Here is a 15,481-nt window from a genome sequence, read left to right as displayed (position 1 = left end):
GTAACTTAAACAACTTACATTGAAAGAAATGTTTAATAAAATAAACAAATAAATATTAAGCTTTTTCTTTTTGTAAATTTTGATACCCTTTAGATCATAATTGTTCTTTATTTCATAAATTACGGTTTCATATTTTTAATTTTATAACTTCTGCATGCCATCCTACCAGATTTAAACTGATGATCTATAATCCGGAAAAACCGATAATCTGGAATCGCTGAAGTCCCTACGAGTCCGTATTAACGACTTTTGACTGTACATCATACTTTCTACCAAACACCCCCAAGCCAATGGTATGGTAGGGCGTATCAACAGAACAATTTGAGGAACGATAATGACAAGTTTGACGGTAAACAACACAGAGATTGGCATCCAAAAATAAAAGAGACGGAAAGAAATCTTAACAACATGATAAACAAAACTACAAATAAGACTCCGTTTGAAATGCTATATGGGTATTTGCCCAGATTTAATGATGGAATACTTATAAAGTTAGCAGATGAAGATTCAGATACATGGAAAGACCTGCGAGAAATCCAAGAGCAAGCATGAGGAAGAATTGAGGAACAGCAAGTAAAAATGAAAGAGAGATTTGATGGGAAGAGGTGTCACACACTAATATTTGAGCAAAGAGAATTCGTTGTGATGAGATGTGCTCCTAAGGCTGCAGGTCAATCTACCAAAACACAGCCAAAATATTGAGGGCCATTTATAATAACTGAAATATTACCTAGCAATACCTACAGAAACTCAACTAGAAGTGAAGAATCAAGGTCGCTATTTCACCACCACTGCTCATGTGAGCCAGCTGAAGCCATGGAGGTGTGATCCCAGCTCTGACGATGATGATGACGACGGTGACGATCAAGATACTGACCAGTTATCAAGCTTGATTCCAATCTGGTCTGTCCGTAAGGACTGATGGAAGTGCTCTCCCATGTGATTAAGGTGAGATCTTTCCCTTTTTTTTTTGTGTGTGAGTTTATCTACATACGTTTGCTGATAGAAAACTTTAGAAACTTTTGAACATTAATTGACTTTGAACTTTCGAACATTAGCTGAAAGACTTTAGTGCTTTAGTGTTCTGAATTTATCATTTTAGGACAGATAACAAATGAGTTATTTCGTATATATATCACGTACTTAGTAATGATTTACAGAAAATTTCAATTATTATGCTAATGTATAAAAAAATATGTGATTTTATGTATGTGAAAATATTTGAGTAAGTTTATTATCATATAAAATTTTAGTATAATGTGTATTCTTTTTAGTGTGTTAGTAACATGTTAAGTAATGTGTATAAGAGTTGAAGCAGAAAATTGTATTAATTATAAAATTGATTTGCACTCGGAACAATCGGGACGATTGTCAGGTCAGAATGACCAAGTGTTATCAGCCGATAGATGGCATTGTAGAAAAGTCGCTAATAGGGGGCGCATGATGGCAATCGAGAATCGGGAAGTGAGAGAATGTGATTAAGGCTAAAAACTTTCCATAGTAATATTTATATATGTACATATTTACTGTAATAATAAAGAACTTATAAAATGCAAGAGTTATCTCGATTGAATGAAAAGTGAAAGCCCAACTTACCCCTAGCTGTCCTGAGATTAATAACAGAGATTAAAGTTAACAATCCTGACCTTCACTTTGATCACATTCTGCTTAACTTTTGTATTTGCTGTTGTGGAGGAAGAAGAGAAAGCATAATGTAAACAAACAGAGCTCAGGTCTTTAACTCGCCATATGATATAAACATTCATATTTCTGATGTCCTTTTGATTCCTTTTTTCCCCCTACTAGGATCAAGCAAGAGGTTATTCTAGGGCAGTGGTATTCAAACTTTATGGCAGTATGACCCCATAAAAATGCAGATGACCCCAAAAAAATGTTTGCGACCGAAATCAGAGCATCAGTCCTTATTTATGTACCATCAATTGAGAATTTTTAGGACTTTTATTTACCTTACAAACCTACTGCAAATTTTGGGGTCTTGACACATAGTTTGATTACCACTGTTATAGAGCCATGTAGCAAGTTAAGATTGTTGGCTCAATAAGGCTGGAAAAGGGGGTTTTCAAACAATAGAAGAGTGTAATCTGTGTCTGTTGATCATCAAGGTTTCAAAGGAAAGATTGTGAATTAGTTGTAAAATAATATGCAAAGCTTATTATGTTCCATCAGTAAAGCTAAGAATTGTGCAAAGGATTAAAATGTCATGTTGTTTCCTTTTGACTTAATCCTACATTTATTTACACATTATTCTTGGTGGAAACTCTATAAAAATTATTCTAATTTTTCAGTTTTCTCCTGAGTAACAGTTATGTATATACACAAATGTTTGTGAAAAACTTCAACACCGTTGAAGGAGTTGTCAGAAATGAATGAAATTTATTCCACATATTACTGATAGTGGTACATATAAATGATCAAATTTACAAAACAGAGAAACAAAATGAACATGGGAAATCTAACTTTGTGTGTCTGCCACGCTAAATGATGAGAGCCTATACACTTCATAGCATTGAATCATACAGGTTCTGAATGTAATCCTGGGGATTGGCAATCCATATAACTTAACACCAGAGTTCTTTCTTAGTGTATGCCCCATCAGCCTGTTAGAGTGAGTCGCTGACCGATGACATCCTAGACATGCTCAGTGGGCTACATATCCAGGAAATAAGCAGGCCATAGAAGAAGCAAAACCTGTTGTGTCCTAAAGAAGGCTTGTTCAGTCTGAGAAGCATGTTCATGGGCATTATCCTACTGAAATACAGCACCTGGAATGAGTCAAAGAATAAGAGGTCTTCTGGCTCTACAACTTGCCTTATGTAGCAATCGCTGTTGAGGTTGCCTGCAATCTACAATAGATGAGATCAACAGTTATACCTATAAGCTTCCCACAGCATGATGCCAGGTTTTTGTGCTGTATGATGATGGATAACACACTATGGAAGCAGATGTTCTTCTCCATAATGTCTGAGGCATACTCTTCCATCATTGTACTCCAGATTGTAACGAGGTTCCTCAGAAAAAACAACTTGTTGCCACAGGGTATGCCATGCACTGTGTTACTGTCCCCCTTGAAGTCGGAGACATCTGTGATTCAGTGACAGGGGGATCTTTTGTAAAAGAATCCTTACACGCAGTTCATGTTGCAGTAGATGGTGTTGAACCATGGATCTAGTCAACACCTGTAGCCATACTGAGCATTGCTGTAACACACAGGAGGATGCTGTATGATCTGTCTCAGCCATATGGATGAGGTGTTTGTTGTCCTGTGCTACTGTGTGGTGAACTGCCAGGATTTCACCTTGTTTGGCTCTCCTTTGTCCATTTCATCCAAACACGTATCACTGCTATGGCATCATGCTGCAGGTGGGCTGTGATTGCTCAATATGAAAGTCCACATTCTCGTATACTGGTGTTGTGGCATCATTCAAACTCCATTAGTTGATAGTATGGCACCCTCCACTGTTGATGATACATATTGACCACTAATTAAATATTCATTGCGGACAGAGGATGATAAAGAGATTTCAGCACAACTTTACAGTCCTTTATATATGGAAGAATTGGCTGGTTTTTATTCCACGCATGCACAATCACGTTGTAATTCTAATCATTTCCATGTCTTACCTCACTTTACATTTCACATAAGTTTGGTTTAATTTGGATAATTCCTTTAATCTGTTGCAATTTTCATAAACATTTAGTGTGTATATATATATGGGTAGTTGTCACTTTTATGACTGCCATAAGCTAAGATTGAATGCCATGTAACACAGTGTGACCATTTAAATGCCACTACACCTACTATACTATATGTATGATGAAACCTTTCCTGTTGTTGCTTATTGTTTATTGTTTGCTGTAAGTATTAAAATACTCTGGAAATGTTCAAAAAGTCATGATGCTGATTATATGGGTTTTGAAAATTATGATATGGGAATCCGGAATATAGAAACTTTGTGGAAAGAACTCTCAGAACTATGAATTTTAAAAGTTGCTGCTGCAAAAAATGCTGGAAGTGTACAGTAAGCAAGATTTCTTGAAACGAACTGGCAGAGAACTGGTTGAAACAGCATATATGCTGGATCTGGCCATTAGTATGGAGGATGTAGCTGAATTAGTTGATGCCTCAGAAAATAAGCTGATTGATTAGAATTTGATTCATTCCCAAAATGAAGTACTTGAAGAAAATAAAGAAGAGAAAGTTTCAAAACAGTTTACTGCAAAAGAATTATCTCAAGTATTTTATGAATTAAATTAAGAACTTCAGCTGCTTGAGAATTTTGATCAAAACACTGATCATTTTGCCAAGCAAATCAGCAGATTCAAGGAGCAATTGGATATTGTTACAAAATATATGACAAATGGGAAAGGAAGACAATTTTTTTTTTCGTTAAAGAAGCTACTTTTGGTTGCTAAGGATCATCCAAATAAGCAACAATTACTCACACATTATTTTCAATTAAAGACAGTGTTTGTATGCTTTTTTTTTGATTTTCTTCTTGATAACTAATTTAAAGGATGAGTATGTGTTTAATGTCATAAAATATGTATGTAATACATATACAAATAATTTATTTATAAATATTAGATAAGTTATTGCATTCTTGAACATATTTCATGTTAAGAAAATGTTTAATTTATCAAAATGCTTTCAGAGATCTTAAAATAAAAATGAACCCTTGAGCTACATCAGGATCCATATGCAATGGAATCAGTGAACAGCACTTGTATGTCAAGGACTATCTGTATATTTGTACGCGTGTGTATGTGTATATATATATATATGGTTAAATACAAAGTAGAAAACAGTTCAAAATCTAATCCAGTTACACTCTGATAGCAGCAACAAGTGTTGGTAATAATGCAAATTAAGAAACAAAAAATATGTTTAAAATTCATCACATACTCAATACAGAAAAAATTACAAGCAATAACAAAAAACCAGAAGCTCAGCGGCAAACCAAAGCAAAGGGGGTGGGGGGTAGACAAAATATGTTAAAACAAAAAATGAAGTATGTAACTTATATCTTTCACTGCATCGTCATCAGGGGCCTGGTGCAATGAAAGAAGCAAATAAATAAATCAGCATGTTTTTGAACTGACAAATACATTAAAGTTTAAAATTTAAAATGTAAATAGAAAGCTATAAAAGTAATCTGTGCCTGTATCAATCCAATCTTTACAGGCTGAAGTAAACAGTGCAGAAAACTGCAAAATGAAAGCAGAAAAAATATAGACAAATTTTAAGTTATTCCTGCTGAATTTATTAGTAATTTTATCGAATACTTTATTTACTGTCTTGGCAACCACTATTGGTTTTGGTTCTGAAAAATTACAGATTTTCATATATGCTGGTAAGTTTGTGCTGTAAGTGAAAGTTAATGTTTAGTCTATGTGGATAAATTGGGTTGAATTTCAGCATGTAAAATGTTTTTTGATGAACTCTGTCTTTAGTGTTGGGAATAATTTCCACGCAGTAAAACTTGCTAACATCTGTGCCAAACACAAAGTTGTTGCTTTCGTATTATGGTTTTACATCCAGAATGTGTCGTTACTTATCGTGAAGAAAGTGACAAGGAGGTTATTGAGCTTTGAACGATTCCACTTGATAGTTTAGTGGGAATTCTAGACATGGCAATTGCAGGAGTTGAACAATGAACAAGAAATGATGTCTATCTGCAAAATTAAAGCATAAATATTAGAAGAAAAACAGAACATCTTAAGCCGATTACACTGAAAAAAATATTTTATTTAATAGAGGAAATAAATAAATATCGACCTTTTTTTTTTTTTTTTTTTTTTTTTTTGTAAATTTTGTGTCCTTTAAGGTCATAAATGCTTTGCAAGTTTATAAACAACTATTTGATATTTTTAATTTTGTTAACTTCTGTTTGCTATTATACCAGATTTAAAATGCTGATATAAAATCTTGAAGAAGAAATACTGTAAAATTCAATAGATAAATACATGTTCATTCTGGAATAGCAAGATAATAACACTACAGAGTAAATATATGTACACTGCTCGGCATTGAAAATGCAACACCAAGAAGGAGTGGTCAGAAATTGATTCAAATTTTAGAGTAGACGCATGTCACTGAGTTATGCAAATGATGTGAAATGTGCAGCTCTCCGATGCACATGAAGTAAGATATAAGAGAAGGAACGTGCAGAATGGGCAATATTCGTGTCGTTATTTCTGCCAGACGAATTATCGAAGAAAGTTAGTTTTTGTCCCGGAGGATATGTGTAATAGGAGAGAATGCAAGACCGCTGTGAACGCAGGCACTTCTAGCAGATAGACGATTTTACGAGGGGTATGGTGATCAGACTGAGAAAAGCGAGTTGGTCCTTACGTCAAATCGCAGCTGATACCCACATGGATGCGAGCACGGTGCATTGACTATGGCGAACATGGTTGGAACAAGGAAATGTGGGAAGAAGGAGGGGTGCAGGTGCAACCAGAGTGACGTCAGCACGCGTGGATCGATGCATCCGCCAACAAGCTGTGGCGGTCCCGCAAGTCACTTGTACCACGATTCTGCAGCATGTGCGAGATACCCTGGATGTTCCCGTGTTGACCAGAACCATTTCCCATCAATTGGTTGAATGTGGCCTGCACTCACGTCATCCGTTAAAAAGACTGCCATTGAGCCCATACCATAGACGGCAACGTTTAGAATGGTGCTGGACCGGAGCGATGTGGATGACAGAATGGTGAAACGTCGTGTTCTCAGATGAGTCGCGCTTCTGTTTATCCAGTGACATTCGCTGCATACATGTGTGGCGTCGATGTGGAGACAGATCTAATCCGGCAGTAACTGTGGAACGCCCACTGCGCGACAACGTGGCATAATGGTTTGGGGCGCTATTGCCTACGATTCCAGGTCACCTCTAGTTCTTATTCAGGGCACTATGACGGCACAACGATACTTGGATAATGCACTGCGACCGGTGGCAATCCCCTACCTTCAGGTGCTGCCTAATGCAATTTTTCAGTAGGATAACGTCCGACCACACAGTGCTTGCATCTACCAACATGCTCTGCAAGGTATACAGGTGCTTCCCTGGCCACCATACTCTCCTGATCTGTCACCAATCCATACATATTATGTATGGGATAATATGTATCATTCCATACATATTATTCATTATCCATACATATTATGTATAGGATATGATTGGACACCATTTGCAGACTCTGCCCCTGCCTCGTTCAGAAGAATAACTGTGGCAAATGGTTGAAAGGGAATGGAGAGCCATCCTTCAGGACACCATCCACACTCTTATTGACTCTATGCCTAGATGTGTTTCTTCGTGCATCGCTGTCCGCGGTGGTCCTACATCCTACTGAGCCGACGCCATTCTCGCTCTGTATTCTGACTATTATTTTGAAATGAAGATCACTCATTGCTGCTTGCTGTTTCTGTCTTTTTTCCAAATTTCATCACTTTCTGACCACTCCTTCTTGGTGTTGCATTTTCAATGTCGAGCAGTGTATAAAGAAGTGTTATGTTTATCATAATACCATCCTTCAAGGGGTTGGTACCGTGAGGAGTATATCGAACAGGTTCATATTTCTGATCTGTATAATTAACAATTTAGCAAAGCCAAAAGAAATATTTGATAATAAAGAAATAGTTAAAGAAATTAATACATGGCTAGGAGCAATGAAATTAATCAAAAGTGTGAAATGTGTCCCATCCATCAAAGATAATTTGATAAAATTTTCAAAACGCACACACAGAAAATAAAAGTTATATAAGATTTAATACTGGTGTAATACAAATAGTTGAAAAATGGAAATTGAATTCAATCAATAATTATATTAAATACCTATAGGAAATTTTAAGTTAAATTTGGTTAATTTGAGAATATGTAATTTTATATATACCATTGAATAATATAGTAGTTGATGGAAAAAATTTAGACCATTGCATACATATAATGCATGTAGTTCTTGTAAAAGAACATTAAAAGAAGAGAAGATTTACTTTGTGTTATATGTATGGAGCCTTTTTGATGCAAAACTGCTTCTTGCACAAGGTAAATTTTCATGTTTCTTAGATTCATTTATAAGAATTACATGCATTGTATGATCACTGGTCTATAATTACTCTTAAAAATTATTTTTAATGACAAACCAGCTTCACTGCTTCTTTTTTAATTATTTTATTTAAGAAGAAAATATCATATACAAATATTTATATCGAAGCAAAATACAGTTGGAGAACTTCGTATTACAATTATTGCTCACGTCAAGTCAGTTAGATTCGTTTTGTCCCTCTACCCGCCTTAGTCATAGGAGGCGATGAATTGTCAAGATTCATTGCCGTTTTTGTAATGGGCCAGCATCCCACCTGACCTTGCCATTTTCACATGCAAGAACTTCACATAAATTTAATTATGAAATATTAATATTAAAATTTTTTTATACATTGAAACAAGTGTAGAATATGTTCAGAAAAATATGAAATAAGTAAACAAAAAATTGTAAACAAGAATACAAAATTATTAAGAAAAAATAATTTTCAATAATAGCCGAATATAATTTTCAATAATAGAATATAATTAATAGCTGAATAACATAAGACTTACAATTTACTAAATTTCAATAGGCAATACAGCTATTTTATTAATTGCTCTTTTAAACTCTACTGTTTTGGTACAAACTTTCACAGCATCTTTCACTTACAATTGTTGAAAGTTGGCAAAAAACAACAAAAATTGTCTAACTTATTTGGAACAAATGGAAGTTCGATTACTTAAATACTTTACAAGCTATATAAAAATGGATCGTTGAAAAAATCATTAGATGATTTTTTTCAACAATCCATTTTTATGTTTCATTAAAAATTTTCATCACCTGATCCTTTGTATGCAAAACTGGATCATCTCAAATACCAGGTCTCTCTAAATTAAAGAAAAGTTTTAAAGTACTTTGAAGACAATCATTTTGCACAAGAAAACAATGCCTCTGGTAAGAAGGTTGTATTTCGTGAATCTTCCACCATGTGATCAATCCAAAATCAGACTCTTTGAACAATAATTCATCATTTATTTTATATGTATTATTTTTCAAAAGCTTTAAAAGTAAATCAGCACTTACAAGGACACACCTCTGATGCCTCATATTGTGAAATGATTTATCAGCTAAATTAAAAATTTGTGGAATTTCTACTTTCACAATATCTAACGTATTACACAGAGTTAGTTCTGTTATCTTATTCACAATTAAGAATTTAACTGGTTCATTAAAAGTGCAGTATTCTGTATTCACTTTCCATCAAGTCCTGTAACAGGCGTTTTAATTTTCTGCCTTTTTATTCCTAAGTATTCACTTATTTTATTTGTAAGAACACAGATATTAGAAGTGCTGTCTAAAATAGCACATATTTTTATTCTTCGATTATTGGCATCATGGAACATAAATTTGTGCAGATGGAAAAATTAAACTTTTTCTTTTTTTTGATTCCGAGTCGCCTTTTGCAGCTATATAGAGCTCAGTTTTGTTTTGTCTAAATGGCATAACTCAGCGAGGAGTCTTCGAGTGACCTTCATTATCCATGCATTTTATTTTATTGTGTTTCTCTTCGCAATAGCATTTAAATTCTGAGAGACACGAACTTTTCTTATGATTTTATTTTAGACATAATTCGCAGAGTTTATGCGAACAAATTAATTTGAATCTTTCATGAACACTTAATTTTAATAACATATCACAAAGGAAAATAGGGTGAAAGTTTCTGAAAGTTTTTATTTTTATTTACATTCATCGAAAGAGCTTTGAGTTTATGGAAAGGAGTAAAATTCTTGCCTAAGATAGTTAAAATCTTAAAGAATTTTATTTTTGTTTGTTATTTCCCTTTCAGAAAAATTATTACATCAGTTTGTGTCTGTTGAAAATTAGATTCAAATTATCTTGTATTTGTAGGTTACAGTTGATGTTGATTATTCGTACTTCAATGATTTTCGGAGAGGGCGAAAACCCAATACTTCCAATTTATGTACAAGAGGCCATACTGGAACATCTGCATCTGCGCCAATAGCTGCTGCAATTTGTGCTCTTGCTCTTGAAGCTAAGTATGTAATTTTCATGTTTTTAATCTGTAATAAGTGCACACATCTGCTTCTCTAAATACTGAAATTAATTAAATATTTTTACTCTTAAATGTATAATATTGTGTATGAAATCAGTATTCATTAAAATCTTCATAGCCTAAATTTTTTAAAAACATTTTATAGCAGAATGTCTGCTTTTTTAACAGTTGTAAACTGGAACTATTTGTATTGATTTTTCTCCATTTTCCATTAAAAGGCATTATATGGTGAATCAGGAATAACAATCTTTTATTTTCAATTAATGGCTTCATAGCTGACTGCAGACTAAAATACTTGTGTTGCAAAATGCAAAAATGTTTCAAAACTATCTTATTTTTTTTTTTTTTTTTTTTTTTTTGAGAGAGAGAGAGAGAGAATTATTAAATTTTGACTGCAGTACATTATGTTATTTATGTAAAAGTACTTGAATGCAGAATTGGTTTAAAAATTGTTTTTGATAAAGGACAATTTACTTATTTATAATAAAATATTGTACTGTGCTTTTATAACAGATAGTTGTAAAAAAATTACAGATGTGGAAGTGGCTTTGATTGCTGTTTGTGAAAGTGTTATCCGAATTAAATGAAACCAGGAAATCTTTATATTTTGTTGTTGGCCTATTAGTTTTATTTATTAGTGTCTCAAGAAGCTATAACAGAATCATGTCTAATTTAATATTGCAGCAGAATATTGTAAAATTTGAGGAAATAACTTATTTGTTCACAGTAAGATGTAAATCAATAAAGTTGATTAAGTTCGATAATTTGATGATGATGAAGGACAGTTATTTTTCTGGGATTTATTGTACCTGAATATACAAGTGAATAACTACCTTGACTAATCTTCTGATTAAAGCAGTTGTGTTCTGCAGTCCATGTGTGATTGAAGCTTTTGTGTCTTGTAATGGATAATTTGATTTTTACTCTGATGACAATGCTTTCATTGTAAAAACTGTATTCTTTGAGATTTTAGTGTAAAACACTTGCATCATGTTCGAGAAATTTGTATTTATTATTATAGTGTATATTGTCACGTATCTCATGTATAAGGTGAGTATATCCATGACAGCTTTACTACGAGTAGGTGTCATTTATCAAGTAAATATTAATTTTATTGGACTGTTGGTATTTAAAATGGCATTGTTTTTAGTGATGGTTTTTGAATGATTCAAATAACTAAAATTTAACATATATCCACTTTTTTTAATTTATATAATTTTAATGTAAATGTTTGCTGTAAAAGATCAAAGAATTAGTGAGGAGACAAAACGTTTTTATTTTTTAAAGCATGTATTGAAATACTCTTTAAACAGAATATTTTAGAGCTTTAAAAACCTTTTGAGCCTGTAGAGAATATCACACCAAAAGGGTTAAAAAAATTTTTTTTTTGTACGATATGACTGTACTGTAAAATGGCATTTAAAGTGCTATCATTTGCATCAAAATTATAGAATTGTAGAATAATAATTAATCATAATTTCTTTGTCCTCTAACATTAAGTTCATTACAAAATGTCCCTCTACTAATTAGTGGTAATGGATTTTGTCACTCTACTAATTAGTGGTAATGGATTTTGTCCTGTTTGTCCATTTTCCAGAATTATGATAGAAGTTAAAAGCTTAAGAACAAAGCAATCCTTGATTGAAATCTTTCAGTTCTTCTTTTGTTTGAATTCTCGAAGCAGTTCCACAAAACTTAGTCTTGAATTTACTGTTATTATTTAAAAATATATTAAATTTACAGCATTTTATTTAAATTTCAATTTAATGTATTTTTGGGAGTCTCTTAATATTTTTAATGCAAAAAATGATATTGTAATATAAGTTTCTTATATTTTACAGCCCAAAACTTACTTGGAGAGATATGCAATATTTAATTGTTTTGACTTCAAGATATGAACCTTTGTCTAAAGAAGATGGTTGGGTTACAAATGCTGTGGGAAGAAAAAGTAAGCTTCAGAAGGTTACCATGTTATGCATTTAAATATAAAGTGATACAAATACTTTATGAACATTAATTTTATGAAATTTAATTTTTGTAAAAAGTGAACTTGATACTTTTTCTTGGTTGAGAAAGAAATCCCAGAAGAATTTTTCCTTTTCAGTGAAGGATGGGAAAAAATGAAAGTATGGTTCAGCATTACTTTTTGGAATTTTAAGTGAAAAGTATGACTAATTATTATATGGCTTATGTGTTTAAACTAGTTTTTGAAAATTGTTTTAACTACCTGCAAAGGGATTATATAGCAAAATCTGCTAGTGGCAGCCAAGTCAAGGAGGCATTGAAACTGTATACAAAGAAAGAGCTTTTATGGACACAAATGACAGTGATATTTTAATAACTGATTTTTTCTTCTGTGCCCTGTAATATAGCTCTTATATATTCCACTACTGTATCTCTGACAGCTCATTGCATCGCTGTTACTGCTGTCTCTTTTGATCATCTAATGTGCTTGCTTCCTTTTGGTGGTTGAAACCATCTTGCATCTGATGTTTCTGTCGATAGAGTTGTTTAACATGTCATTACTTTTTTTCAGCATTATTTAAGATTCTATGCATCTTTGCTTTAAAAAAAGAAAGGTTTCACAAGGGTTGTTCTACTTTTGTAAAGGAGGGTAACCCTGTTCTGTTCTTGTTTTATTTATGAAATATGGAAACCTCTTTATGTAAGTAAGTAAGTTTCATTTTTTATTTAACTGATTTTTACATTGTGAAAATATATGTTAGTGGTTTAAACTTTTGATTATGTGATTTGAAAGCTTTATTATCAAATATAAAAAAGTAAAGAAAGGCATTTGCTAGATACAAATTTTACCTTCAAAAACTTATGAAATTTATTTAAAAATCTTATTTCTCAGTTTCTATCCCAAACGTAGTTATGCATTAATTTAGAAGTCAAACCACAAACATCAGCATTATATTTGCAAATTTTCACAGTATATGCATGTATAATTTGTATTTCTAGTGTGTATCAATCTTTAATTAATAGTTTTTCATATGTAACATTTTCAAGTTTAAATATGATGAAACCGAACCACTGTCCTCAACTGCAAAAGTGGGGGTTGGGGGGGAAGCGCTTTTGCGGTGGAGGATGGTGGTTTGGTAAAACCATCGAAACTAGTTCAGTGAAAATTTGAAAATATAACCCTGATTTTTGTTGTTTGACTTCTGAATCCTTTTGAATGTAAAGCACCATTGACATTGTATTTGAAAAAAGTCGTGCATTGACAATGTGATGAATTTTCATAAAGAATTGAGTTTCATTCAGTACTTAGACAGTGATCTATAACATAGTAGTAACAAATTCCAGTTACCACTGATTTTCTCCGTGATTCTATCTCTGTTTGTAACCTTCAGATTAACAAATATTGACCAGAATCCTTTCTCAGAACACTCAAGAATGATGAACTTGGAGATAATACTACTAAGGCTTATTCTGTCGATTCCCAACTGGCAAAGAGTGGTCTGAGCTTTCGTTATTTCATGAAATTAGATGTATACATGTTGATAAAAGGAAGAAAGTCCTCAAATGAAGACCAACCTCAAATGAAGACTCAATTAGATGTATACATGTTGATAAAAGGAAGAAAGTCCTCAAATGAAGACCAACCTCAAATGAAGACTCAGAGGAAGAACTCAACAGATGAAAAACAATATCCAACAGTAATTCATGTATGCTGCTTCTTCTTTGCAGCAATCATGCTGAATTATTTTAAATTGCGCCCTTCAGAATATCATGCAAAGAGGGAGGATCTTGAATAGCCTTTTTTTTTTAATCTGTGCATTGAAAACACACTCCTGCCACTAAGTATCAAGTATAGTGTGAAGTCGATGGGCATAGACCTTGTCCTCCTTCAAATAAGCGTGTAGGAAAAAAATCAGGTGAGCATGGAGACTATTCAACATCTCTAAAATGAGAGATGACATGCTATGTAAACAATCCTCAGATAATAGCCATTGACTTCTAGTGTAACATGTGTGAGTTCTCTGCTGCCCAGTATCTTAAGTTCTGCTTGTTGACATATTTGTTTGGATGAAAATGAGCTTCTTCAGACATTATCAAATGATCTAGGAATTGTGATGTTTCTTGATGGCTAATTTAAATCATCTGTTTTTGGCCCTCCTATACACAAGCACGAAAATTAAACTTTCCTGATCATTTTTATTGTAAGATGATTTAGTTTGATCTAAAGAGTGTTTCAAGCTTCATGAAGTGACTGTCTAAAATATACATTGCCCTATTTTATTGTGTAAATTATGCACCAAAGTGTCTTTTATTAATGCAATTACTTATTTGTTTATTTTTTGCAGTTAGCACAAAGTTTGGATATGGTTTAATGGATGCTGTTGCCATGGTGAAATTAGCGAAATCATGGAAAACTTTACCTAAACAACATATTTGTTATTCACTTCCAGATACTGTAGAAAGGTAAGATTAGTTACAGTTCTTATATAAATTGCACCAAATTTTTTTGGGAGGGGGGCTCATTCGTCAACAAGTTTGCTGCATATATGCTTACTTGCATGAAATATATGTTTTTAGAATGTGTTGATTTTTTAATATTTTTGTCTGCTGGAAGCCATTAAGTAGCATCACTGTGCATCTTTTTTTATCACAGCAGTTTTGATGTAGACTGATGAGCACTTTCTTTTCTTGAATATTTAAAATGGCCAAGTTAGATAGGCAGTCCATGTTTCTTGAGCAAATATGATCATTCTTTTCAAGTTAATCCTGTGGAAAAAGAAAACCTTTTCCATAAAAGGAATTGGCACCCTTTGCTGCATAGTAGTTCTTCATAGAGAAATGTTTTTCCTCTTCATAAAGCTGCTGACCCATCCTTGAGTAGCTTTAATCTAGAATTTCCATTCAATATGCATATTGTTAAAATAGTCTGATGGCCTGTATGTACTCCTGATATCCCACTTTTTAAATGTGCTTCCTGAAACAAAGTTGTGGATAATGGATTTTTCTGTTTTTTTTTGGGGGGGGAGTGGGGATGCAGCTATGAAACACTCCTGGTCAGTAATCATATTTGATCCGTTTTTATTATGATGTTACTGTTTATATCTCTTTTGGTTAATAAGTCTGGATAGTGGTGACTGGTGTAGTAAACAGAGTTGTTACATTGTAAACAGGGAAGAGGGAGATGAAGTTTTACCTTTTATTGATTTATTTGTAAAGTGTTGCTGGAGAAAGAAAATATGTAGTTTGTTTTGTTATTTCTGTTTTAGTCATGTACATCAGTGGTGTTCAAACTGTGTTCCATGAAACCCAGGACTCTGTGCATCAAATCCTGGGATTCCACTAGTCAAAAGATCGTCACAAGATCATATTTGTATGTTCCAGAGTATTTCTAATAATATG

General features: G+C 33.1%; 1 protein-coding gene across 2 annotated transcripts in view; it reads left to right on the top strand.

Moving 5' to 3' along the window:
* Fur2 (furin-like protease 2) overlaps window positions 1–15,481 on the top strand; it is a 234,229-nt gene that overhangs the window by 125,798 nt on the left and 92,950 nt on the right. For both annotated transcript variants that reach the window (XM_085806945.1, XM_085806944.1), the window contains 3 exons: window positions 9,952–10,100; window positions 11,959–12,065; window positions 14,428–14,545. In XM_085806945.1, the coding sequence (XP_085663071.1) occupies window positions 9,952–10,100; window positions 11,959–12,065; window positions 14,428–14,545 (374 nt within the window). The remainder of the gene's footprint in view (window positions 1–9,951; window positions 10,101–11,958; window positions 12,066–14,427; window positions 14,546–15,481) is intronic.

Source organism: Stegodyphus dumicola, chromosome X1 (assembly GCF_044657685.1).
Source record: "Stegodyphus dumicola isolate Sdum_Otavi_A_Nest chromosome X1, ASM4465768v1".
Lineage (NCBI taxonomy): Eukaryota > Metazoa > Arthropoda > Arachnida > Araneae > Eresidae > Stegodyphus > Stegodyphus dumicola.
This window is presented reverse-complemented; position numbering and strand designations above follow the sequence as displayed.